Consider the following 27,756-nt stretch of genomic DNA (forward strand, 5'->3'; position numbering starts at 1 on the left):
TTCTTTTTTTTTTTTTTTCCTGAGGTAGAAAAGGTCAGCCCTTTATTGATAAAATGGAAAATTACATACGACAACATTAGCTGCAGTGACAGCTAGTAAAAACGAGGGTGAAGAAAAACGTTCCTGCACTAGAGAGCTAGCATGCGCAGCCATTAGATGTGCTGCCTCGTTAGCATTTCTTCTAGTATGAACAATCTGCATATTAGGATGAGATACCAAAATGGAGCTTAAGTCATCATAAAGTCGTCCCAACAGGGAGGTATTGATTTCCTCTGATCTACACAATTGTTGCTGCACCATCTCTGAGTCAGTTTCAATTACAGCAGCTACAGAAGTTCTCTGATAGCGGTAAATGATTTAACAGAAATACTTGAGAGCCCATTTACCATATTAAGATAAGGTGAATATTGATATTAATATTTCAATAGGGTGTTGCTAAATGTACCTAGAAAATAACTGAGTAGACCCAACATCATTTTCAAACCCATTAAAATTTTATAATTTCCAATTATACCCTTACTGTGATGAAACCCAGCAAAACATTTCAAATGCTACCCAGCAAACCCAATCGATCCTAATCGGAAAAAAAAAAAAAAAAAAAAAAAAAAAACAAGCAATATATCTCCAACAAAACCCAACAAAGAAAACAAATTAGTTCCTTAATTGTGTTGTATTGAAAACTTGCAATTGACAATTTCAAGGAGATGCATTCATGCATATTGACATTTCAGTTCGAATCTTGAAACTAGACATACAAGTTGACAGACCCTTCGTTGGTACCCTAATCCACCAAGCTCCAGCCTTATACTTTCTGGGCACCAGTATACATACATAAAGTCGGTCTTCAATTAATCTACAATGAGAAGTTTAAATTCTGTGTCGATCTTCAATTAATCAACAATGAGAAGTTTAAATTCGGAACTCTTCCTTTATAAGAGCTAATTCTGGCTTCCGTCTTTGCAACCATCACGACAGCCACTCTGTGCCAAAATCAAGTTTAGAACCCAACCATATCAGCAGCAGTGGTAATCGTGTATTTCTCGTCGAGGGCTTTTGGGTTTATGAACGTACTTAAGGGTATTATTGGAATGTTGCTGGGTGTGGATAGAAATTGGATGATTTTGCTGGGTGTATAAAGTTTGCTGGGTCTACTTAGTATTTTGCTGGGTACATCTAGCAGCACCCTTATATGCCATTAAGCAAGTACCCTCATATGCCATGTACTTGAAGGAATTATGCACAAACAAGAGACAGATATAAAGATGATGAGAGTGTTTTTTAAAGAGGAGCCTCATCCATGATTCAACAAAAGCTTCCTTCGGAATTTGGAGATCCCGGATGCTTCATCGTCTCATGTATCATTGGGTTTACAAATTTTGATAATGCACTTCTAGATCTTGAAGCTAGGTATTAATCGCATGGCTTATGAAGTCTACAAAACACTTGTTTTGGAGGACATTTAACTGATCAAGATTAGATTGCAAATGGAGGATCGAAGTGTTTGTTTATCCTAGAGTTGTGATGGAGGATGCCTTGGTTAAAATTTATGAGATATTGGTACTGGCCGACCATCACAAAGACTACAAGGAGTCTAGGATCCAGAGGTAAAAAAAAAAGTAAAAAAAAAAAAGTAAATAAGAAAGAGACAAAAATATCCCAAAATGAAACCGGAGCTTAAATATCATCTACACAATTTTGTCATCCAAATGACATAAACGGGAATCGCGGAGAACACACAAGTATGAAGCTGAAACTCTAAGCGTAGCTCCGTCGGTAAGTCAAGTCCTTCCTCTCTCCACTTGTTTGTTCTGAATTCCTCGATCTTCACTAGTTTAGCCTTCGAAAAAGAAGAGGGAGAGCTAGAATGAAATTTTGCCATTCGATTTTGAATGGGTGAGTCTTGATTCTACTTGTTTTGCTTGATTCTTACTGTTTTCAGTACATTCTTGTCTTGTGATTATGAGGTTTCTATCATATATTTATGAGATTTGAATCTCATCCTTGAGAGTTGGGGTTTTCTGCCAATATCCTTCATTCTTAGTTGTTGTCGACTTAGTGGTGTAAGGCTTCTATGCTTCTTTGCTTTTCCAATGCACCACTCATTCTGTGAGCTCTTTCGTCTCTGATAATGCTTAGCTGAGGTCTCAGTGACATCAAGTATGAAAGTAATATCACTAATATGATACACATTGACCTTAAACAATAAGCTTATACCTTCACTAATAGATGGAACCATTTTTACCCTTTTCGTTATAATGATCAGGACATTCTTTAGACAGAGGTTTTCTTTTCCTTTGTTTTGCTTCTTGTATAAGTGGAACTTGAAAACTCGGTGATTGAGCAATGCCTGGGATTTTAGCTTAAGAGCCAGAAGTGATTTCACATTATCTGTAGGTGTAAGCTTAGTGTTTGTTTCATTGCTAATGGTACATGTGAATTTCTATTTAACAGAAGGTTCCTCTATGGACAAGGATTACCTGTGGGGGTGTAAGTACAGTGAATTGAAAGTAATTTGAAATGATGCCAAATGGAGTTCTTACTATGTAGATTTTGTATATTATTATCTCTTTCTAAATCTGTTTAATGCTGTTTTTACGTTTTCCATTTAAACATGTCAGTTCCCTAGGCACAGTACTATTTCCACTTTTTTTTTGGTCAATTGTACTATTTCCACTTTGAATGGTATGTTTGCTATAATCCTTAAGTTGATGCAGGAATTGTCAACCATTTTCCTAGCTTGGTGTTTATATATAGGTTTTTCCATCTGTTAAATTGCATAACCTTGGTTATTGTTTATGGGTATAGGAAGATGACAATGAAGATGATAACAAAATGTTGTAACAAGATTTAGTACACTGTCATCTATGGTAAATAAATGAGTGGCTGCATAAGACACAATTGTATGATGACAGCTTTGCTTCATCCCAGTCATGAGAAACCATTATGGAGAAGTGCTTTGGGTTACTATCATGTGCACCATGCGAGACTGATGACGTTATTGTTACACCCAGCAGAGTCTCCCAGAGAAATAGATTAGTGTAGGATAGAAAGCTTCTGATTGCATGATATGGCGTTGTTGTTGCCTTTCTCATCGCAAAACTTTTTGCCCATTGCTTCTTTCCGTTCTGACTTCCTTCCTTGGAATCCTCACTTATTTGAAGTCAGCAGAAATCATAAAAACATCAGTAAAACCAAAAACATCTCTTTTCCAATTTCTTGCTCATCTGTTAAAACTGTCCGTAGTCCTTCACTAGACAGGCATATTGTGAAACAGAACAAGATTCGGTTTGTCCTAAAACTACAAACACTGCTCCTTTCCAAACCAAAATGCTATATTCCACTTCAGATTCTTAATAAATGTCGATCCTACCTTTCCCTACCAAAGCCCCGGTCCATCCTTTCGATGATCCATCGTTACCCTACCATTTTTGAAGTCTTCTCAATTCCTACAGCACCTATGCCATTCAATGCATCTAAGTCATTATCACAACTCTGTGTCCGTCTAACCCCAGCTGCGGCTGCCCTTGCTGCTGAGGAATCAAGTCTAAGATCAGCCATCTCTGATTCCTTGGCTACCAAACTCCAGAAACTTCTTATGCTTTCTTCTCATCATCGGCTAGTTCTGTCAAAGTTGGTTCACCTTGGTCCTGATCTTGGTCTTCACCCTAACTTTCGGTCTCGTCTCTGCAATGACCATCCAGAAAAATTCAAGACTATAGATACCTCTTATGGTCGTGCACTTGAGCTTGTATCCTGGGACCAAGACTTGGCAAAACCTTTGCCGTCTCTTCAAATTCAATCGCTTGGGCTGATAGTAGACAGGCCTTTAAAGTTCAAACATTTGAATCTTCGGAAGGGGCTGAATCTAAAGAGGCGACACCAAGACTTTTTGATCAGATTTAGAGAAATTCCAGATGTGTGCCCTTACAGTACCGCTGCCTTGGAAATGCCAAAAGAGTCAATTGAGGCAGAGAAAAGAGCTTGTTTGGTGGTGAGAGAAATATTAGGCATGATGGTTGAAAAGAGAACATTAGTAGACCACCTGACACATTTTAGAAAAGAGTTTGGTCTGCCCAACAAGTTGAGAGGGATGATTGTGAGGCACCCTGAGTTATTCTATGTGAGCTTGAAAGGGCAGAGGGATTCTGTCCTCTTGGTGGAGGGCTATGATGAGAATGGTTCCCTTTTAGACAAGAAGAAAGAAACTTTGGTGATAAAGGAAAAGTTGATGGAGTTGGTCAGGGAAAGCAAGAGGTTGAGAAGAGGGTGGAGGAAAGCTCACCGTAATAACACTAGGATTGATGTCTGTAATGGTGATAACAGTGACGATGATGATGATGATGATGATTATGATGATGGCTTCCAGGAGTTGTTCAAGTCTGACGATCTGGATTTGGATGACCTTGGTGGTGAGAAGATTGAGACATTAAACTACAGGGAGAATGGTCATTTTTGGACTGCAGATGATCTTAAAGGCAGAGATGGGCAACTCTTGGATCCTTGGTAGTTGGTAGAAAAGAATGCTAAAATTGTACATATCGTACCAGGACACAATCTGTCTGAAATGTTTTCTGCAGATTTGCGATAATAGCTGGATTGTTTGCCTTGTTGTATGTAGATTTAGACACTATCTTTGCATGGATCATTGACCCAAGGAGGGTAGCCCATTCAAAATGGTTAGTCTGTAGCTGTAAACTCAAAATGGTTGGTCAATAGTAAATTTGGCATGTTTATGAGCGATCTCAATATGTTTCCAATTCTTCTCTACTATTTTATAGTGTTGAATTCATAAGATTAGTCCAGAACTTCTTTTCTTTTTCTGTTGTTCAGCTAACGGAACGTTTATGAGTGTTCAATTATTGGGGATCATGTTTCTTATCTGCTTGTAGTTGATCTTGATTTCATTTCATTGAGTTAATATATCCACCATCAATGGAGGACCAAATTGAATAGATGCAAAGTTGGTCTACTGAAATGGAGTAGGAAATTTGGTACACTTCTTTGTCATTGCAATTGCGCGTGCGTAAAGATAGAATGGAAAGCGTTGCTCCTCAGATGGATCGCTTGGATGAACTGATGAACTATGGACTAGGGAGGAGATCAATGCATGGCATCAGAGATTGAAAGTAAAACGGTCGTCTTCTCTGGTGGCTAGAATTACAAGTAAAACAATATCAGCCATCTACGCCACTACAAGCAAACCTGGAACAGAAAATTTAATCAAATCCTACACCATCTACTCCACTTAACAAGTATGAAATCAAACTAATAGACAAATCCAAATTGAAAATTATATGGAAAGGAAATATCAACAGGACCTTGTGCATATTGCTTGTTCCAAATATAAGTCGAACAGAACAAACAAGTGACTAACATGTATCAATGACCATATCTATAAAGCTGGTCTCCTTGAAATCTGAAGGATGCTAGTTGCTTGCTAATAATCTGACTGAAGAAATAACCGTTTTGTGAAATAAGGAATGGCATTCGAGCTAGGTCAATACCTGGGGCAAAAATATATCCTTTCATTATTTTCCTTGAGGAGGAAGATATAGTTTGCATATAGTTCTCTTTCTCTGCAGACTAATGAGCTCCACTAAAATAGTTGATTATTATCAGAAAACAAGATCCAGAATGCATTCTGGAGCTTGATTAAACCAGAAAGACTGTGCCTATTTTCAAAGGCTATGCTAGCTAAATGACGAGCTACTGCATTACAAACTCTAGGAGTGTGACAGATTGACACTTTGCCAAGTGTTCAGGTCTATTCTAATGTCATCAATCAGTCCAGCTTTAGCTACACTACTATTCTGAGAATTGTAAATATCCACAGTTGCTTCTAGACAGTCAGACTCAGCTATCACATTACTTAAATGCATCCTCTTCAACATTTCAAGGCCTTCGATTCTTTAATGGCAAGAATTTGTATGGACTGCAAAAGCCGCCTGAATGCATCGTCTTCAACCTGTTTAGCAGAAGCCATAGAATTTGTATGGACTGCAAAAGCCGCCTGAAACTGACCTGTGTTATTCCTTAGTACAGCACCAGTGCCTCCATGTGTAATCTGTGGCAAGAAGCTGCCATCAACGTTCAATTTTAAAAAGCCATTCAAAACAGGCTTCCATGAAGCCTTAGCTCGCTTTTTCGGTTTTGCTTCCGCCTGTCTTGCTTTACGAAATTCTTCCAACCAAGAAAGGGAAGTTAACATGATACAGGTATACTTATTAGCTAGGCCAACCTTATTCCTGTTGTATATGCAAATAGGCATACTCATTTTCATTTTTAGACATTTACCGATTGTCAAAAGAAGAAGAAAAAAAAAAAAAAAAAAGTATACGCATTTACCAAGTATTCTTTTAGTCAGTACTGATAAATAAATAGGTAATCAACAGAAGGAATGTCAAGTTGCTTGTTCTGCAATGAATGCAACTTCAGTTGTTACTAGGCAGCAAACGCTTGCAATGCCGCGGGTATATCATTGATGTAGTTAAGTTTCTAACAGATTCAATTATCTGATACTTTAACCAGATATGTGTATTTACACATTTCAAATAGGCATGTACATATTCCACAAAGTAGTCAGGCTTAGCAAAAAAAAAAATATTATATATTTGATGTTAGAACCAGCGACTTAATTACTATTATCTCTTCAGAAGAGCCTTCTGCTGATTCCATCATTCAAATGCATCCTTCGTGGTGGGAAATAGTTCATTTGGCATCTGCTTTGAGGGGCTCTTACTGGAAGTCAGAAATAAGCATATCAATATGTAAGCAGTAAGCCTGTATAATAAAAATAAAAAAGAATGACAACCGTAGTTAAACCAGCATAAGGAATATTTGTAAAAGAGGCTGTGCAGATAAAGGACTAGTAGTTCTTCTAACTTTTCTAAGGACAGTAGTTATTATGATCCTAGTTTTTTTTTTTTTTAGCAAAATCAGATAGTTTACAGTAACAATAGTAGAGAATGTCTTTAAGTCCAGTGCAGTGTAGTGTAAAATTTCTATCAGAATGTCTTTAAGTTTTGTGAGCTGTAACTTTCAGTTTGAAGTCTGGTCAGACTAGTATAAGATGCTCTACAGGTGGAAGAAACTTACAGGAGAAAGATTATATATATATAGTCCTTAGTAACTGTTGGAATAAATTCAAATACACTGAACTAAAATTTGGACAGTTCAGTTACAGAAAGGAGGCCTCAAATTAATTACAAATATTCAAACAACTTGCAAAATAAAACCATAGCAACGGCTAATTGCTGATAATTCAGTCGGGGCTTTCAGCAAGCTATGCTTTCAAATTGGGTTTTTCAAACTAAATTGATTGAGGCAATAATGAATTGTGTTATATCTGTCAAGTACTCTGTCTTACTTAATGGTGAGCTTGCTACTTTCAATAATCCCAACTCGTGGTTTCAGACAAGGAGATCATCAGTTATCTCCATATATATTATAAGGGACTTAAAATGTGTCCAATTGCACCTAGTTTAAGCATTCTGTTCTTTGCAGTTGATAGTTTCATCTTTCAAGCAGCTTGTGAGGATGAGGGCCACAAAAGAAAGCTTCTAACCTTCTATATATGAACTTGCTTCAGGGCAGAAAATTAATTATCAGAAAAGTAGTGTTGTGTTTAGCAGAAACGTTCACCCTGATTTGCAGCACACGGTAGCTTCTATTTTGGAAGTGAATATGGTCGCAGAGCATGATAGGTACTAGGGTTTGCCTATGAGACTTGGTAAATCCAAGACTGCAATATCTGCATACATGAAAGAAAAGTTGATGTAGAACGAGAATGGGATAAATTTAGACAGAAAAAAATAAAAGTAAGGAAGCGGCGAATAATCAGAAAGAATGATTTAAAGATCGGTAATTCTCGTATCATGAGGTTGCTAGCCGCTGGAATATTCAAGAAGATGTTGTTTTGGACTTTTCGGGTTTGTTGCGCAAAATCTGTTAAATCTGATTTGGAGTAATTTTTGGCCAGAACGTCCGTTTGGGACGCATGAGACCTTTCCGGAATGGGAACAACGGGATCTACAAGACTCATTTTAGTGATCCCTGTCAGATTTAGGCAAAAAGATATCGTTTTATATATCCGATTCGGCATTTAATATTATTTTAGGTTTTTAGTTTATTTTGGATTTTGCTTTCTTTTAACCTATGGGCTTTTAGGCTTGGTTGTTAGTTGCCCTAGGGTTTAGTTTCTCCTATATAAGGACCCTTAATCGGTTGTAGTCGTCAGCTTTCATATTAATAAAAACTCTTGAGTTTATCTCAATTTTCTGGTGGATTCCAAATGCTCTCGTGGATTCGAGAAAACCAGACTTGTGGATTCAAGTCGCCGTTGGTGGATTCCAACGTTTATATTTCCGCTGCATCAAAAGTTGTCAAGGAAGCTCATCTATTGGAAGCCTAAATTATTAAGTTCTTCTGGAAAAGTACCTCATTAAGGATGTGGCTCAAAGAATGCCTTGCTTCTTGCCGAAGGCTCTGTGTGATGATAGTCCCCAACTCTAGCTGTGCTAAAAAAAAATTAGGGTTGATACAGAAAGTAAGACAAAGATTCATTGGAGGAGCTGGAAGAGATTGTTCTTGACTAAACATGAGTGCTTTCGGTTTTAAAAAATCTCTATGTTTATAAACTTGGAATAGCAAAAATAGTTGGGAACATTGTTACAAGTCCAAACTCCCTCATTCCGTATACTTAGAGCTACAAATCACCCAAATTGCTCTTTTGGGAAGCTGATGTGGCTGAATCACCCTCTTCTTGGCGCATGATCATCCAAAGGTAGACCAATTCTATTTTCTAGTGTGCAATGGCAAACAGAAGATGGCAAAAAATTGAACATTTGGAATAATAATGAGATTCTAGACTATCAAAAGCTATTTAATTCAAAGCCTGCAAACTGTGGGCTTGAGTTAGTGTCTGATTTGATTACTGAAGAAAAAAGTTTGCACGGAGAGCCTGCTACAACAAAAAGGATATCAGGGTAACCTGAGTTGCATTTCTTGTTTACATATATATATGAAGATAGTGTTCATTTGTTTTTCTGAGTGGTCTACTCATCGAAAAGAAAAAGGGAATAGGTTACTAGCTTAATACGTACGTACGTGTCTTGTAACTAGCTAAGATTTAGCTAGGTTTTCTGAAGCTGAAGATTCCGATCCGTAGTGTTATAAATATACGAATACTGTTAGGTGTACACTCCATCATCTCACCAAGAAATTAAAAACTGTTCAAGAAGACAAGAAACAAATATCAAATATGTGTATGGCATTTCCAACGATTTCTTAAGGATTTGATATAGTACGTAGTGGTGCATGCATGCAACCTAGAGATATGATGGGCATGCGTGTGGGATGACGTCGTGCATGCGATGACTCCCTAGCTAGAGTAATTATTCACACAAACATCATCGATTAAGCTCAAGAATATGGATGGTGTTGATTGATCCTTATTTACGTTCGTGTGTAGTGTAGCTCCACTGCCTCCACAAGGTTGATTAGTTATCAATTCACTACGTTTAACCGGACTCTACGTACGTGTGCACGTAACTAATTTTCCAGTCTTCTCCCACCTGGATTAGGTTCTCCCTCCTGGATTAGGTTTACCTAGCTAGCCTTCATTATCTATAAATATGAAGGAATTCTGTCAAGGGTAGTCAATCGATCATTTTACCATATTATTCCCAACGCAGCAGAAATTAGAAACTATTCAAGAAGACAAGAAACAAAGCATGTGCGCTTCGTGTCCGTCCGTACAAAATCCCATGGCAGTTGATGATGATCTTCCTCCGGGCTACAAGTTTAGGCCAGACAAAGAACAACTCCTTGTTCATTATCTTCGTCCCAAACTCGACGGAGAAGACTTTGCCCAAGAGCTTGTCCCTTTCTGCGATCTGTATGGAAAAAAAGAACCATGGCAGATATGGAATGATTATTTCCAAGAATTATCAGCGACAGACAAAGAAAGGACAGACCTCTACTTCTTCACCCAGCTAAAGACCAAGACTCCAAAGGGCAAGCACATAAAACGAACAGTCGGCAGCGGCACCTGGAAAGGCGAAGACGCCCCCAAAGAAGTACTTGCGGCGTCTCAAAGGGTTATTGGCAAGAGAAGAAGATTTCGCTACGGAAACGACAAGGACTCGGCACAAAACGATCGCTGGCTCATGCACGAGTTTGAACTTGATGCATCTTTATTGAGAAACAAACGTAAAGCGAAAGACTACGTTCTTTGTATTGTTAGAAAGAAAAGTAGATCGGTCAAAAAGAATTCAGAAGATCAAGAAGGAGATGAGACGAGTTGCGACGGTGGTGATGATCAACAAGATGGAGACCTTCCTGAGGCTAAGAAAAATAATGATCATAAAGATTCAGAGACAGTGAGCTTAGAGGAGATGGAGAACTTACTGATGAGTGATGACTGATCGAGGAAGATGTGTGTCAGATCATGATCAGTTGTCTGAGGCTACTCCCTCTTGAATTGTGTTAATAAATCTCGCTGCTTAAATTGATTAGCTTAAAATTAGGTTTTCAGTTTTACAGAAGAAAGTTGGGTTCAACCTAGATACATATATCAAAAATCGTTGAAAGTACATGTTAAAGAATGATCATGTTTCGAAAAGATGATAATGTAATAAGCTAGCCGTCTGTAAGAAAGATGGAGAAAGAATTATCCAAGGAATGAGTGAATAGTCTAAGTATTTGTCCCCCAACCTTTAGATACATGCTAGATTGCAAGTCACAAAAATTAAACAAACATTCACATAGATAAAAGTTGGTAATTAAAGATTTTCGATGCATCTTTTTTTTTTTTTTTTGGTAATTAATGAAAGATTCATTAATAAAATGGGTAAACCCATTAGAGGAGCCAAAAATGCCCAATTACAAATTAACTTAAGAAAAATTAACATTCAGCCCAATCCACATAAAAAGGATAAAAGAGGCTATAGGGTAACCCTAAAAAGATAAAAGTTTACATCAAACCCTAATTTTCTAACACAACCGCCGCCACGTAAACAAACCCTAGCCACTGTTGCTGACGTTGTCGCCGCCGACGCCGACGCCGCCACCGCCACCGCTGCCAGAGACCAAGAGGTCACGAGATGTGCCAAAATAAAGGGATGAAGTCCGATAACCGTTGCTAATAAAATCCAACAACACAAATCCAATGAAACCCACAGAAATTAGAGATGAAAGAGAGGAATCCACACCATACAATAGCTAGCTTTCTCAAATCCACATAAGAGACTTGATTCGAAAGGGAAGTGAGGCCACCAAATTGGGACAAAAACCGTAACCGGATAACAAAACTGATGGTGAATGGGGGGTGGAACACCATGCGTGAGCACCCATAAACCTTTTGGTAAGTGATCAATTCTTTGGTAGATGGAGGGGAGCTCATGAAAGGTTGTGGGTGAGGGGATTGATGGAGGTTTCCGGATTTGAAAAGGTTGTTGGATCGGCAAAAAAGGGAGGAACCAAGTCCTCTATGGCTGAACATAAATCAGAATAATAACCACAAAACGGGCAAAATCACCGCTGAGGTGAGAAGGAAATTGGATCGATTGATATCAAGAGATAGAAGAGAAGAGGCCAAGAGAACCCACCCTCAACTCTCAAGTCTTCGATCTAGATCCGGAGGGATCTAAATCTAGGCAAGAAAGAAGGGGGAAGGAGCTGGATTGCATATCTAGTTTCTCTCTAAGTTTAGAGAGATAGACTCTCCAAAGCATTTTTTTTTTTTTACTTAATTTTCAATGCATCTAATGATCTAAATAAACAGGAATAACATGCAGCTAGCTTCGACATCAGGTACCCTTAAAATCGAATTTTTCTAACTAAATTCTAACATCAATTCTTCTGACTCGCTCACTGCAAGAGAGAAGGTCATATGATAATCCAATATTCAAATTCAATTCCCTTCTACAGCGGTGTCCCGATTTGAAATTAAAATGTGAACCTGCTTATTTCGCTTACTTTCAGGTCGCATTTCCACAACTCCACATTTCAGTGTCTAAAACACAGTTGTTAGATCATTTCTGCAAAGTTTCATCCAATTTGAAGATCATTTGAGCTTTCGTAATCATGATTTACACAAACGATTTTGTTTGGACAACTTTTGTTCTTTTGATTTATTTAATCTAATCTGGTACCCAAATGATCTCCAAATTAGATGAAACTGTGTAGGAATGATATATACACTATGTTCTAGACATTGTACGGTTGAGATATGGAAATACGACCTGAAAGTGAGCGAAATAAGGAGGTCTCTTTAATTTTAAAGCGGGACACCGCTCTGGAAATGAACTGATTCAAATTAAGTAAAAATTAAATAAATAAATTTAAAAAAAAAAAATTGAAGTTAGGCACATAAAAGTAACAATGACAAAATCAGGCAGGATACAAAGGGCTTATTTGCAAAGTAACAAAATCAGTAATCAAATCCAACATATTATGCCGTCTGATTGTGAATCCAGCCCCTCTCTGAGTTTAATTATAGATAGTTTACCTAGACCGCTGCGCACACAACAACTCCACAAGCAGTAATTAAGTTCAAGCCAGTCAAACAAAATGGTGAGGTACTAAAATTGTCTGCAGTGTAAGGTGTCTGTGTAACGTAATAAGAAGCACGTTACTTTTCATTTAGCTAAAGCTCTTTGGGGTTACAGAGTTTTGGTTGTAAATGGACGAAAACGAAGAGAAGGAAAAGATCTTCATAGGTTTGAACTTCTTGTCCACCGCTTATGTTTCTGTTCCTTTCTTAAAGGCCAAGTTATGATATATATGTTTATGCTCAAAAGGGAAAGATGAATTCTCAATGGCTGCTGGGTTCACTTACATGATCAAGCATATCAAAGAAGAGTGCAGACAGATGAACTACGTACTAGAGTTGATCATCCATACCTGCGAGCTAAGAGATCATTTAAAGCATCATCATCATCATCCAATACAGGTGCAGCTTCCTCTTTTCTATTCTCATTCAAAACTCAAAAGTGACTCCAAATATCTCTTCGATCTTCCGCCCTGCTGTGATAAACCAATTTTCAAGAGCAATGACTAACTACTCAAGATGAATATATCAGAGTACGTATAGAACAGCGAACATCCAACCTAGCTATAAAGAACAACCTTCGGTTTACGAGGTGATAATTAAAAATTTTACCCCTTGGGGCTTGAGGTTAACATCATTTCAGCTCCCGTTCTCTCAATTTTAAAAATTTACCCCCTAAAGTTTCCAATTTCCATAAATCATGCCAAATTACTGAAATTCCGTCTAATTTTGACGTTGATTTTGACTTTATAACTCATTTTAAGAGCTCAAATAGTCATATAACAACAAATATTGCCTTTTAAGACAGTTTTTCTAAGATTTCATGCTAGTATTTAATATCCAAATTCAAATACTGCCTTTTGAAACAGTTTTTTTAAGAATTTCAGCAATTATGCATAATTTATGAAAATTAAAAACTTTAGGGGGTAAAATTTCAAAATTAAAAATGTGGGGACTGAAATGATGTTAACCCCAAACCTTGGGAGGGTAAACTGAAGTTAATCCAACTTAAAATGATCAGGGAATGAATAAACATGCCTCCTCTACATGAAGCTGGATGAGATATGGATGCACGATTGCATGTATATATATTCGAAGCTCCGTAACAGAATCATGAACTGATCGACCGGGCCTGAAAATGATGTGCATGGTAAGAAACAACCTGGAGTACCATGGACTTTATACAAGAACTAAAATACGTACCTTTGAATTAGTAATTGAACCCAGATTCTCCTCTATCCTCTTCATCAAAAGCTTCTGATAACTAGAAGCCTCGCATCTTACAAGTCTCTCAATCTTTTCAGGTAGTTCATTCTCAACCTGCCATAGAGAAGTTAAATTGCAAAAGCGTTAGGAATTCCTAACTAGGATATATGGTGATTTCCAAAGCTCAATGTATATACACACACACAAAGAAAGGATCAGAAGAGGACGTCTGTGTGCCCATAAAGTGCGGACGTCCATGCGTTTGCCACGATCCGTGTGTTTACCGAGCGGACACCAGACCTCAATTGTGACCTTCCTCTTTCTGGTAGACTCGTCCTATACCAGTTACAGTCGCCAATGTTCTTGTCTGAAGTTTTGGGTGGAGGTTGTTGTCCAGAACTTCAAATCTGATCTTCATGGCTTCATCTTCATGGTAAAGTTATCAGGGATGCCTCTGGTGTCCGTCTGGCAAGAGAAAGGGACGTCGTCAACTTTTGATGGCTGAGAAAGGCGAGACGTCCGCACTTTTACGTGTTTACGGACATCCGCTCTTGAACCAGCCTCCCCTGTCCGGCGGCGAGCCGTGTTGCCGTTGTCAGACGGGCCTTTACCGACCCTTTGTGGGTCTAGATGGAGCCGGCCATTCAGTTTTGTAAATTGGGTGGTGCGGCGGCGGATTGCGACGAGAGGATGGAGGAAAGCAAGGACAATGTCAGGTTTCGGCGAGATCTAATCTGGTTTGGTCGTCGGTGGATCGTCTGGAGTGGCAGATGGGCGCGGCAGCATGGTGGAGCTCAGGTCGAATGCAAAGATCGATGGGATCTGAAGGACGTCTGACTCGGATTCGTGCTAACATTGTCTGGATTGGAAAGATTAGAACCGAACTGGGCACGATCTTGTGCAGGACATGGTGCGATCAGGCCTTGATCTCGCGCAGAAGTGTTGGTCGAGCAGAGACGGTGGTGGTCCGGCGACTCTGGTGAGGCGGTGACTGTTGGAATTTGATGGCGGTGTTGGCATTGACTTCGTCCTCTCCTTGTGGTGGAGCTTGGGCTTGGACTCTATTGGACCTAAACTGGGCTGGTATTGTTGTTTTTGTTTATATTTTTTACATGTTTTACTTGTTTGGTTTGTTTTCTAGTGGCTTTATGCCATTAATAAGCCTCGTCAAGCGAAGTGGGCTAATGTCCTGACAAGTGCACGCAGCGTGTCATGCCTGTCCTAAGGAGGCAACGAGTTTCTTAAGTAGTCAAATGGTCGCAGCCACTTTATAACAGGGAGAATTTCGAGCATAATGGGAAAGGGGATTTACAAAGTATTTTATGGCTCTAATGAGTTTTAATTTTCTGTTATGTCGCTATGTTTTAGTCAAAGCAAACAGAATAGTCAATGACACACTCTTTGCTAAATAATTCTTGCTAGAATATTTTGATGATGTAAGGTCTCCTGATATTGTTTTAGGGTATTCTTACGTTATAGAGTTTATGCTTAATGTCCCCCCTTACGGAAAAAAAAAAAAAAACGCAATCAAGAAACCTAAACCCATTCTCAAATTATTCTACAATAATATTCATGTATTGTGCAATAATTCAAGTATTTAACTACTGAATCCTAATCGCATTGAAATTAAGTACAGTTGGAGCAATTTGGAAACATTTCATACTTCATTCCCACTAAATACAAGTAACCTTTGACGCAGTGGAAAGATCACCCATCTCAGGTTCATAAACCTTCAATCCGGATCTGGATTTGCCAACCAGCAAAGGTTGGTGGTCATGGAGACCATCCAATCAACTCTCTCTCTCTCTCTCTCTCTCTCTCTTGATTGGATGGTCTCCATGCTGGTTGGCAAATCTGGATCCTCCCACACCAGAACATGTTTTATCCTCCAGATTTTGGTTTTCAGCCATGTCCACCGGATTTTTAGTGGGTATAGAAAAACATTTAAGTCCATCTTTGCCTGGTATTGACAGTTCTCCACACCAGAAGTCTTTTAACACATACGCTAACCAACTCATATTCTAAATGAACTGTCAAATTGTACAACCACTGGAATTATGAAATTGTAAATAATCTAGTAATGAGGGTCTACCCAAATTGTGTCTGACCAATTTGTTAACCAATACACAAAACTGAAGAAAACTCTAAACAAGAATCCAAATGTTAAACATAGAAAGCAAAGAGACAAGAAACATGCACATTAGTGACGCTTCAAGGATGTGGGTTCTGTACAGAACCTGTTCCAGGGAGACACAGTCCCAAGCTTTTCCCCATTGTTCTGCATCTTGACTATGCTAATGAATCTTCGATCAGATCCCACAATAGACCTCAAGTGGTGTTTTTATGCGAGACGAAAATCAGTAGAAAAGAAGATTTTGAGAAACTGTAGTTGACTCTAGGGTTTGCGAAGGCTAAGGTAGTTCTTAGCGCTGGCTTACCTGGGGGCTTGCTTTGTTTTGGGAAGCAGACATCAATCTTCAGATTAAGACGACTTCTGCGCATCATATCGATGCCACTAGCAAGGAGGTGTTGGTTTACCGGATTGGAGATTGACAAGCCCGGAATGAGGCCGAGGAGCTGTTGGATGAGAGCTACGTGATGCCTCGAGATCACTATGTCCCACAACTCCACCAACCTCCTATTCATTGTTGGAAAATACTTTACATCCGGGCTAATATGTACGTGTTTTATTAATGTTGAAAAATACATGCCAATCCAGACGCAAGTATTTTCTTTCACTATTCAGACACCTATTAAGATCATTCTACCTTCATTAAAAAACTGCTATAGAACAAATATTACCAAGAAGAAACAATAGAACAGAATTTGTACCGGAAATACAAAATTGGGGCATAAAAAAGTTAAATTACATATGGAACATTAAGCCAGCCTGATTATTATATCAATACTGAGTTACACTAATGCCTCAGAAATAGCTCTTCTGCTGCCTGCGGCCTGCTTATTTTAACCCATATCATAAAAAATACAGGGCACATCCACAGATTCCATGCACAAAACTTCTAACTACGAAAAGTTTTATGTATCATCCTCAAACCAACAGGCAAAAATTTCTTCCCTGAATTCACCCAAACCTATGCAGTTAATAAAATCTTTGATACGCAAAGTCTCATGATGCAGCTTTGGCTTTTGATTTTTGTTTCTTGCCATCAAGTGCTGCCAAGCCTTTGCCCAACCCAACTGGAGGTTGACCTTCCTGCTCTAATGATGGTTGGTTAGTTTTCGCATCTGCCGGGCCATTTGAAGGATGGTTGTTGGCTTCCCTCGATCCATTAGTTTCTCCATTTTGCGCTGACCCTGGGGCCCCACCAGCACTCATCATATTGATGATCTGAGTCAGTGGATTATATGCTTGGACAGGAACACTGTGTGGACGTAAAAGGCCCCTTGCTGCTGCCTTCTTTCTGTTGGCAGCTGCTGCTCGTGCAGCCCTTTCATCAACTCCCCTCCCTCGGGGAAAAGCTTCACCCATTATTGCAGCAGTATTAAGTGATCTGTTCACAGAAGCGTTGGAACTCCCAGACCCGCCGGCTATAGCAGCAGATTGAAGTGCCTGCGCCCAGTCAGGATTGGCCTGACATGCAAAGTCACATGTTAGCAAGAAGTTTTGATATGTTTATTGAAAACAACAAAAAAAACATAAAATTTGGGAAACTGCAAACAAGCCACATCCTTCAATATCAATAAAATATCCAATCACCAGTGACAGGAAGAATCCAAAATACCTTTAGAATGTCAATTGCCTTTTGAGCTTGAGCAGCATTCAGAGCTTGACCTTTTTGCTTTTGTGCATTCATCTTTTATAAAAGAATAGGATAAAGTTTAGTAATAAGAAACTAGTATTTTCAGAATATGGAACCAATTTCGTCTGTTACACCTTATAAGAAACTCAAAAATACTAAACATACCTGTTGCTCTCGCAACTTAAATGTCTTCATCCAGTTTTGAGAGTCGCGTGTCCTCGAGTCCTCCTCACCCAATTGTTTGACAAGTATATCATAAGTTTTCTTCTCATGCTGCCACACAAAGTGTCAAACTCAATCCGTTATATTTCAAAGTTGTTTCAATAAATCAAAAGGACTAATTTCAGTATGGCATCTGAATTTATGTTTATGAACTATTTATTCAACTCTTTATTAACCGCCACAAGTCCAATTGATTTCAACAGTTGACTACATTTATTTTTAGTGTAATGTACAAATTATGCTTACTTTCAACATGAAACGCAGTCTTAATTTCAAATCAGGGGTCACTTGAAACTTGTGGAACATGAAACTGTCATGAATTTAAATCTTCTATTAGAGAAACATACCTGGTGGGAGAGCTTGAAGGCGCCCATACAATTACATGCAATGGCAAGTGCATGATAGCATACAGCAGTCTGGATATGTTCCACGCCAAGAAGCCTTTCATTCTTTTTCAAAGCCTCTTGCAAATATCGAAGAGCAGTTGGCATCTTGCCAAGATCCTGGTACATCATAGCGACATTAATAAATGTTGCTGCAACATCAGGGTGATCTGGGCCAGATGACAAACTTAGCAAGAGCAATGCTCGGGACATATGTCGTAGGGCAAGTTCTGTTTGGTTAAGTCCATGATAGAAAAGAGCCATATTCCCATAGCTGCAGTAATAATGATGTAGATGAAGGAAGCCAACAATTAGTTCCAGAAATAAAGTCAAGATAGATAAGAGTTAAGTAAAACAATGATAGGATAGGCTAGGGCACTGATCATATACAATGGGGGGAAACAATGAACACTGAAAAAAGAAATAGAGTAACAAAGACCAAAAGTAACCAACTGCAACAAAAAAAGTAAAAAGATAACATACGTATATATACATTCACACGAATTTGTAACATTACATCCACATTCATTTATGACAACTTTTCTTCGTTATATCCCAAGTTTTGGTTTCCTGAGACAAAAATAAATAGCAGAAGTTTACCTGTGAGCAGTGTCAGGGTGGTCCAAACCCAGGCAACGCTCATTTATAATTAGCTCCTTGTGCTGTTGCATTATGGCCCCTGCCATGTCTCCTGCATGATACAGAACCATTGCAAGATACCTGAAATTTAGCACAAGGGCACATCAGCCCATGAATATATAATTTCAATCAGAACTAAACTTTAGACAAGTGGCGAAATATACCGACAGCAGTTAGCAACCTCTCGATGCATTGGGCCTGTAACCTGAAATTTAGAAAGAAAGAAATAATAGTTTTCAAGTCAATATTATCACAAAAAGTTTTACATAACAGCACAAGTGAAGTTGCATACCTGCTGCAGTATGGAGAAGGCCTCAGAAAATACTGTGTAGGCTTCACTCAACATTCCCTAGCAATAAACAAATAAAGAAATGTAATAAATGATCAATGCCATTCCATGGCAAGAGAAAATTTCCATCTGCTAATTGTAAATAAACTCATTGCTTTACGAAATGCAAAGTGGCAAATTTTCAGTTATATTTTGCAAATTCTGAACTATTCCACAACATAAAATGATAGAGACACCTTAGTAGTTGAACAGTTCTTTACAATCTAAATAATTCATAACTAGGTACATGGGTACTTTCACTACTCCAAAGTAAATTATAGGCTATCATTGAAATAGCACTGACACGTAGGCGGCAACATATTTCTGCCAGATGTATTCTTGGAAAATTCATTAATAAACCACAAAGTAGGGTTAATACCTCAGCCAATTGGATTTTCCCTGTTTCCACGAGTTCCTTGGCTTCTGAACAAACAGGAACTGAGTGCTTCACTACAGGTTGAAGATTCAATATATCTGATATTTCAAAAGGTGCAGCAGAATTGAGATCATATCTGCGAGCTGCAATTGTAATGCCAACCTACAAGAGAAATAAAGCAAGTTGTTGACTACTAAGAAGCTAAGGTGATTTTGCAATCATACTGCAATGAATTCATAATTACCTTTTGGCAGAGATTACGGATAACTGAATCTTTCTTTACATGCGTCCTAGCATCCTTTGGCAACTCGAACTATAAAGAATGAAGATTAGGTTAAAAAATATGCAAATTCACAACACTCCAAAATATATACAGGACTAAGAATCTAAGAATCAGCGACCCAATACAATAAATAACATGGATATGACACATAAACACAAATCATATGTAAATAACATTGCAAAACCTCCAAGAATCAATTTTTAATTAAACATAATTGGAGAGGAGGTGAATAGTAACAAATGAAGACAATAATTTTATAAGACGACATATTTGTTTTTATACGACAGAAATAAAAACAATAATCCTTGTGTCAAAAGATTGTTTTTCTATACAAGTCAAAAAGTTATTCGGGAATGTCCAACTATATCTGGTGTAAAATACCTCATATTTGAGTTTGGCAAATTCTTGAATGTCAGACCATAGAATCTCTGAGCTAACATCCATATATGACGATATATTCTTTTTCGTAGAAGCTCCACCCTTCCATCTTCCTTGTCCTTTTGACCGTTTCCCAGGAGATTGATGACCTGCTTGTTCCTGAAGTTAAAAGCATATAAATGACGAAGCTTTCTTCAAACCTTGAAGTAAAATCAAACTATTGGTAATAATGAACTATTGATTCGGCAACAGAAGTTCAAATTAATAGTTATCTATACTTGGTTGCAATTTCTGATTGCAGTACTTGGATAAAGGATCAAACCGATAAAAAATTAGCTGATTAACAGGTTGACTATAGAAGCACACGTAACTAAGAAAATACTATACATAATACAACAAAAAGTATTTCTTCTACTATTAATGTTTTATAGGTCGACGTAGAATAAAGAACATACTTTTTTAGGGATTCTAGATTGAGAACTATTAGCAGTGACTTTTGAGCCAACAGCTTGATTGCTTCCGAAAAAACAGTTGAAGAAATGGCAGATTGCAGGCCCAATATCATGATCCTCCGTGTCTCTTAAGACATCCTGCAAACATAAAAGATAGCCAATATATGAACAACTTCACACCAGCAACATAATGAGCAATGACAATTACGTGTGTTTCAAGACAATAGCAACTTATTGAGGGCATAAGCATAACAAGAACAATGATTTTATTGTTACTAGAAAATGATTGCAAACGACAGAAGATGACACCCTTGAAATGATCCAAGAAGATCGACGAATAAATTGATTATTTTTTATGGACTTCGATGTTAATATGAAGTCCAAAAAATGCATATAATCTGCACTAGAACCTGATCACAAGAACACTGACTTTGTTGGTACTATAAAATGAATGCAAAAGTCAGAAGATGGCACCCTTAAGATAATCAACCAAAGGCTATGTATTTCTATCAGGCCATGAATTGCGAGGAATTTATTTATTTCATCACGTCATGTTGGGGACAATATAGATGATGTAAAAATGAAATGGTTTGTGTAAACATAGGAGGAAAAAGGATGCTGCAGAAACCACATATAATCACTACACTCGATTAAATTCTGAGCCACACAGAGCATATGACTACAAATTAGCAGCACATACTTGCTGTTCTCCATCAAAAGTACAATGAGCAAGGAATTTCATGACACAGTAGATAGAAAAGCATATCACCTTGAGAATGTGCTTAGCTGATCTAACCACAATCTCATTAGAACAAAGATCCCAAAGATGAGGTAAATGCCTGGTCCCTTCAGCCACCTGTTACATAATATCCAAAAGATACAGAAGCAGAATTTGAATCAAAAATTAGCCTGGCATAAAATAAAGTTCTACTCCAAAAACCATAATTCTTACTTTTCCGATATACCGAACATTAATTCCATGAGCATGGAGAGCTTCGGTTAGTGTCTGCCCATCCATGGGTGATACTTCAAGTGTGCAAAGATCTTGTATGAACTTGGGAAGAACAACGTCAGTAAGATACGAACTGGCTTTCCTCACATTTTCTTCATCTGTTGCTATCTCCTGAAAATACGGTGGAAAAAATATCATATGGTATTATTTGAACTAGATAGATAAGTAAAAAAGTCAATCATAAAGTCCAAGATTTACCTCTGCGCTTCCAGCCAACTTAAACTCAGTGAAGACATTAGGGTTGAAAAGAATTTCCTCACGCGGTTCAGAAATTTCAGCTGGTGGAGAGACAATTTCTTCAGCATTACTGATCTTCTCCTTTTCTATTATGTCCTGCAGAGAGCACCACAAATTCAACATCTTAGTGACATTATCGCCCTCATGTGAGATTAAACGATACATGAAAATCAATGTACATATGACCTTACAGAGATACCAAAAGGCTAAAATAGACTGAACAGTGTACTCTCATCATAAGCTCACCACTGCCATAACATTTCCCAATATAATAAATACTATCATCATTCTCACCTGGTTACCATTTGGCCCATCAGTGGTGACCTGAGCCTCTCCTTCACAGATAGACTTAGATTTTGATTTCTCTGCATCAAGGACCTTCTCCCCAAAAGGCTCATATTAGATATTCATGATAAACCAAAACATACTTGTGCATATATCAGATATATATTCATGATTTACCTGGCAATAAGAAGTAATTAGTTCTGGCCTCAAGATACAAAATCGAGACCCAGACCCAGTGAAGTTTGCATCACGAGGAGTTACTCTCATCAAGTCAAGAAGATAATGCCTGCAAGATTCAGAATTGTAAGCAACCAGATTTACCAAGTGAGAGCTTCATGAGTGCAAGCATTGAAATGGGGTGCCCCACATACTTGGGGCACTTTTTGTTGGTGTAAATTAACAAAACAGAAAAAGAATTTTCTTAACGAAAATTGTCAACAAAGGAGCTTTGAGAAGTCAAATATCATATATGACGAAGAAAGAAAAAAGAACATAAAAATAGACTACCTGTCATCACTACCAACAATACCCTTGCATTCGACTGGAGCAGCTAATTTGAAAACATTTCCAGATCCATCACGGACAGTGTGTTCCTTCAAATGAAGGCGTTTAGCAGCCTCCACCACCTAGCACCGTAAACATTAGCACTTGCACAAGAAATTCTAGTATTAAGGATAGTGTAATTAGGCTTTTACTTAAAATGATTAATGAATCTGGCAGAGTGGGTAATAAGCCAAGCATCAGATGCATCCTCACCTTGGAATGAAACTCCTCATTCCAGCATATCTTCTTGCCATTGTCGACAGAACCATACAGAAGAGAGTCTGATTTATCCCCTTGAAGAATGCCTGGTAAAACACTCTGCAACAGAATGAACAAAAGAATAGACAAAAGAAAACAATCAGACAACAAAAAATACTTCTTTTCAAAGATAACAAATATAAACGTGCAAAGGAGTGGGGCGAAAAGGATCCTTTATGTCTACAAAAGACCAGATCTCAAGTAGGTAGCTAATAAAAAATCGTAAACACGGATTTTCGTCACACTGGTAACTATCTCATAAGAGAATATACCTTGTATACAAAGGGAAAAAGCATATATTTTGGTGGAATGAAGGTTAGGATACAGAAACTTGGGCAATGTCACCAAGCGATGACCTCTTAACAAGGGGGAAACCCGTACATAATTATGCCCCCATGAATATAGAAATTAGAAAATATACTGGAAGATATTAGTTTTGAGACACACCTGAGCTACTACTCTATGGCCTCTGTAATCGATTATGGCCATAGCAAGATTATAAAGCCCAGGGACATCTGCTTCCTGGTATGCTTTAGTGCCTTTCAGATCATTATTGGCAGAAGCATAAGTAGCCTGCTCAGTCTCGCCCAATTGTGTCTCCATGGCATCATGGCATTCCCCTGCGCATGACGCATCACATTTTTCACCGAGAATTTCACTCTCTTTATGCAACAAACTGCCTGTAGACATTTCAGAAGAACTGCGTAGAGAACCAGTGCTCCCCATCTTCGAATTGGAATCTGACATATGGTTCTTGGACAGCTGCTCAAGATCCGCATCAACAGCGAAACTGAAGAATATGTTATTGTGAACATACCTATAAACAAAATAAATCAAAGAAACAAAACTCTATCGTTAATATGATTGTATGAAACTTTAACCAGATTTGTTTACAACAAACTTCTTGCAGCCATAAGAGTTTAATCTACAACCAAAACACTAAATAAATTGCATGCATACAACAACCAACCAAAATAAAGTAACCGTACTATGTTAAAGATATAACAATACATACTGATGGATGAGAATACCAATATTCTGGATAGTTACCTATAAAGAAAACATAAAAATAAAAGATATTGGCAAATGTCAGGAAAAACTAGAGTGCCACTGTTTCTGATAGACCTACACTGAGACTAGATGATTCCGTACAGGACTGTGCAGCAACATACATTATGGGAAAAATAAAAGGTACCAATAATTAGCATATCAAGGAGCTGAGATAGTTTTAAAATCATCAAATACTAAGATAAACTCACCGCCATCAAGGCAGCTCAAAAAAAAATATTGTTTGCTCTGTTTCTAGCAGAATTTCTTAAAAACATGTAGTTGAGAAACAAAGGCTACGTCAGACTAACATGTGGAAGCACTCAGGATCAGTTGGATTTATAGGTGGTATGCATCTGCTGATAACTCCAGTAGCACCACTAATTGCTGCATCCACGAAATCTGATGTCACTTTGTACAGAGCTCTATCCCGCAAAATTCTGCAAAATAGATAAGTTAAATAAAGAAGATACCAAAAACTACATTCAAGTGACAGAGTTACTAACATACAGAAAAGTGCTAGGACATTGCATAACTTTTACAAGACTATACATTACCTTTCCTGAGGAGTTGTATGCGGAAATTCCCTACAAGATTGCAACTCCTCATTCCAATCCCTTTGCATACCAATTAGCTCACTACCATAGGAGAGGGTCAATGCATCCTCTGCTCTAGCTGCATCGCGCTTGTGATCTGTAAATAGAAGATCCCTTTAATTGTATTCTTGTGCACAAAATCAGACTAACAGATATATCCAAAGAACCAAACAGAACATGTTTGAAGAAATGGAAGCTTATTAGACATGGGCAACCAACCAAGAATAAGTACAAGGCAGGCATATTATGAAAGACATTGTCAAACTTGCTCAAAGGAAGTCATATGATGTTGAGCTCACCAGGAACCGGATGTAACCCTAGCCATGAATTTGGTGGTAAGAGAGATTGCACATTTTCAAAAGGATGTGCAGAAGCTCTCCGCTCCAAAATTTCACAAAAAGCTGTAAATCAAGAAAATAGTAAGGTGATTGATTAACTGCTGTAACTTTGAAAACTAAATTCAAAAATCAGTGGATTACCTTTTTGGAACTTAGAGCTGATCTTTTGCAAAATCCCAACAAGAGTGGTCGCTTCCGGATAAGTTTTGCTAGGCCTGGGATTAAGGGTATTATTCACGGAGCTTGAATTGACATAGAACATTTTTGTAGTCCCCGTAATACAAAGTTTATTACCCTCCAATGTAACCACATCCAGATAAATCAGGTCACCAACAAGCCTAACAAAAAAAACACCAACTAGCTAGTAAAGAAATTTTGAATAGAAACAGAAAAATATATATCAAAATATTTGTCAACTTATGCAATGAAATACAAGCAACTTTCTTACCTTCTGTAGCTTGGTGGAGGATTAAAGGATGAAAACACAATACTCTCTACACATTTGATCTCTTTTGAGGGTGATGAGAGCAAATTACTCGAACCGGCAACATCATCCATAAAGCCCAAACCATCCAGCTCAGGGACCTCAGTTTTGACGGAGTCTACATCAAAAATTTGTCTAGTTACACTTTGCAACATCAATATAAGGTATTATTTTTAATAAACACACAAAAGGACTGAATTCATGTTGAAAGATGAAAAATCAAATACATCACAAACCTTCAGTAGTTGCTACTTTGTTCTGAGCTGTCTCATATTGTAATGCAAGTGATGTTGATAGTGACGCATGAAGTGTCGAAAGTGAGAGTAATTCTCTGGTACGATGAACATGAGCCCTTATAGATCTATCATCATATAAAGCTGCAGACCAATTTTCAAATCAAAATATACTATCAGAGTCTGAAAATTCCTCAGTAAAACACAGAATCAACCTCCCAGGAAACATAACTTCACATCATTTTACTATACCTGGAACCATTTCTAAGAAGCATCCACCAATAGTAATGTCAGCAACTTCAGAGATTTCATTAAAATCTTCCAAATGATAGGTTGAGCCATCTTTGGTGTGCAGCAACAAGTCATAGCATGTAAAGAAGCATGTCTCAGGAGCATCAAGCAGAAATTGTCTTATATCCATAACAGAATCTCCTGGGTTCAACTGTAGATCACATGAATAAATCAGTATTCTCCATCCTATATTGCCAGTATAAAAAGAAAAGGTAGGATTCCGCATTATGCAGCCAACAAAATAATGAGTTGGTGTACAAGTAATGTCATCGAAGCTAACTCACTTGTAGTTCTAGCTTCTCGCCACTTTGTGTCTTGACACAGACAGGGTAAAGATGAAGGTCACCTGCACTCTCAGAACAAACAACAATGAGAAAGGTTACATCTCTTTGACCAAAAGACAGACAACAAAACACCATTGATCAGTTGGAAACCTCTGTCGATTTTAGTCCAAAAACAAATCCAAAGATAGCAATAGTGAGAACTTTACTGCAAGCTTATATATCCATATGTCATCATTTGCTGATATGTTCATGCAGTATTTGTGTCTACTACAATATCCAACCAGGGTTTTTTTAAGTGTAAAGCATATGTTCAGTTGCATATAATGAGTGGATCAAATCTTCACTTTGTATGAATTAACTATTTTGTACCTATCTCAATATATCTACGCATACAAAATTTTAGTACACAAATGTACAAACACGTGCAAATCTACATAAATGTCAAAAGGTTTATGCATATGCATGTGTACATCAGGTTCTCATTGACTTAATGTAGTCGGCATTATGTTCTCTGGAAATAGACAAAAACATTAATCATACAATAATAGCACGTCAACTAGGAGTAACGGTTTGATATAATGGAAAACAACATATTAATTAGAAGATCATTACTATGGACCGAATACTATAAGACCCAAATCAGCAAATTCACCTTGCTTAGGTTGGCCAGCTGAATTTTCTGTTTCAGATTCACCTTGCTTTGCTTCGCCGCCTGCGACATCAGTTTCAGAATCCTTTACCTCCACCTTTTCACTAGCCACCTTGTCACTAGCCCACTCTTGCACAGTCGGAACACCATTAGCATTGGTGTTGATGGACTCAGAGTCATCTTTTGAGCTGTCTTTCACAGGAGCGTCGGATTGGATCACCACCTCAGCTGATGAATTTGCAGCATTGTTCGACGCTCTCCGGTTCCTCCCTTTGTTTGATTTTCCAGCCATTTCCACCTCCTATTCTGCAACCAATCACCGATTATCAAAACTCCCTTCGTACACACCAAACAAAAAACAGATACAAACGCAACTTAGACATTGGACAAGCCACAGGAAAAGTAGAACAACATTCCCCAAGAGAAAAGAGTAACATTCCATAAACACCGATATTTCATACACAATCAAACCTAATTTTAAAGATAAGTAACCAATAAGACATTCGAACACTAGAATACAACAAATTTTGGTTAGCAAGCTCAGTTTGATGTAAAGAACAGTTCAAATTTTCTTTGCAGATGATTAGAAACCAAAGCTCTTTCAACTGGTTGTAACCGCTCTTTCAAAATAAAATTCCGCGAGAGAACCGAATGAGGAGGAAGAGAGAGATGAAATACCTAGAAGAAGGCTGGAAGCTGCTGAGGGTTTTAGCAGAGACGATGAAAAACCTAGCAGCGAGGTCGGAAGAGGTTTTAGGAGCGCAGAGAAAGAGTAGTGACTGGCTGAGGCGGCTTCCCCTTGTTTGCTTATTAATAACAACTCTCTTCGCCCCAAATACCCAATTTTTAGTTCCGGGTTAAACCCTGCTTCTCCCCTTTTGGGCTACTCTACCCGACGACCCGGCTCGAACCCGTGAAAGA

The 27,756-nt window shown here is 38.1% G+C and overlaps 3 protein-coding genes across 3 annotated transcripts; 2 read left to right on the top strand and 1 right to left on the bottom strand.

Moving 5' to 3' along the window:
- Positions 1–1,736: 1,736 nt before the first annotated feature.
- On the top strand, positions 1,737–4,507 carry LOC101300437. The gene is made up of 2 exons (XM_004297975.1): positions 1,737–1,773; positions 2,806–4,507. Exon 2 carries the CDS (start codon positions 3,068–3,070, stop codon positions 4,505–4,507), a length of 1,440 nt encoding a protein of 479 aa, XP_004298023.1. The 5' UTR covers positions 1,737–1,773; positions 2,806–3,067.
- Positions 4,508–9,764: 5,257 nt separating this feature from the next.
- On the top strand, positions 9,765–10,424 carry LOC101300717 (NAC domain-containing protein 19-like). The gene has a single exon (XM_004297976.1). The coding sequence runs from the start codon at positions 9,765–9,767 to the stop codon at positions 10,422–10,424; it is 660 nt and encodes a 219-aa protein (XP_004298024.1).
- A 6,122-nt stretch (positions 10,425–16,546) lies between these two features.
- LOC101303988 (clustered mitochondria protein-like) lies at positions 16,547–27,127 on the bottom strand. Its single transcript, XM_004296625.1, has 29 exons — positions 26,972–27,127; positions 26,839–26,926; positions 26,187–26,248; positions 25,864–26,053; positions 25,615–25,755; positions 25,343–25,496; positions 25,036–25,232; positions 24,856–24,957; positions 24,518–24,653; positions 24,272–24,400; positions 23,361–23,730; positions 22,869–22,973; positions 22,620–22,738; positions 22,290–22,398; positions 22,122–22,205; positions 21,789–21,923; positions 21,531–21,701; positions 21,348–21,434; positions 20,582–20,716; positions 20,130–20,285; positions 19,710–19,778; positions 19,469–19,627; positions 19,054–19,110; positions 18,926–18,966; positions 18,723–18,842; positions 18,087–18,396; positions 17,683–17,790; positions 17,500–17,571; positions 16,547–17,348 (listed from the first exon to the last, which is right to left on the bottom strand). Exons 1-29 carry the CDS (start codon positions 27,125–27,127, stop codon positions 16,884–16,886), a joined length of 4,227 nt encoding a protein of 1,408 aa, XP_004296673.1. The 3' UTR covers positions 16,547–16,883.
- Positions 27,128–27,756: the final 629 nt, after the last annotated feature.

The sequence above is a fragment of the Fragaria vesca genome, linkage group LG4, assembly GCF_000184155.1.
Source record: "Fragaria vesca subsp. vesca linkage group LG4, FraVesHawaii_1.0, whole genome shotgun sequence".
Lineage (NCBI taxonomy): Eukaryota > Viridiplantae > Streptophyta > Magnoliopsida > Rosales > Rosaceae > Fragaria > Fragaria vesca.

What these genes read in the sequence shown, in the direction of transcription:
- LOC101300437 (XM_004297975.1), top strand. Translation starts at nt 3,068, where the DNA reads ATGGCGTTGTTGTTGCCTTTCTCATCGCAAAACTTTTTGCCCATTGCT.
- LOC101300717 (XM_004297976.1), top strand. Translation starts at nt 9,765, where the DNA reads ATGGCAGTTGATGATGATCTTCCTCCGGGCTACAAGTTTAGGCCAGAC.
- LOC101303988 (XM_004296625.1), bottom strand. Translation starts at nt 27,127, where the DNA reads ATGGCTGGAAAATCAAACAAAGGGAGGAACCGGAGAGCGTCGAACAAT. An exon ending in ATTGTTGGTAGTGATGACAG is followed by an intron (nt 22,399 to 22,619) that starts GTAGTCTATTTT and finishes TGAATCTTGCAG; the next exon opens with GCATTATCTTCTTGACTTGA. An exon ending in GAGGTTGCTAACTGCTGTCG is followed by an intron (nt 18,843 to 18,925) that starts GTATATTTCGCC and finishes GCTAAATTTCAG; the next exon opens with GTATCTTGCAATGGTTCTGT.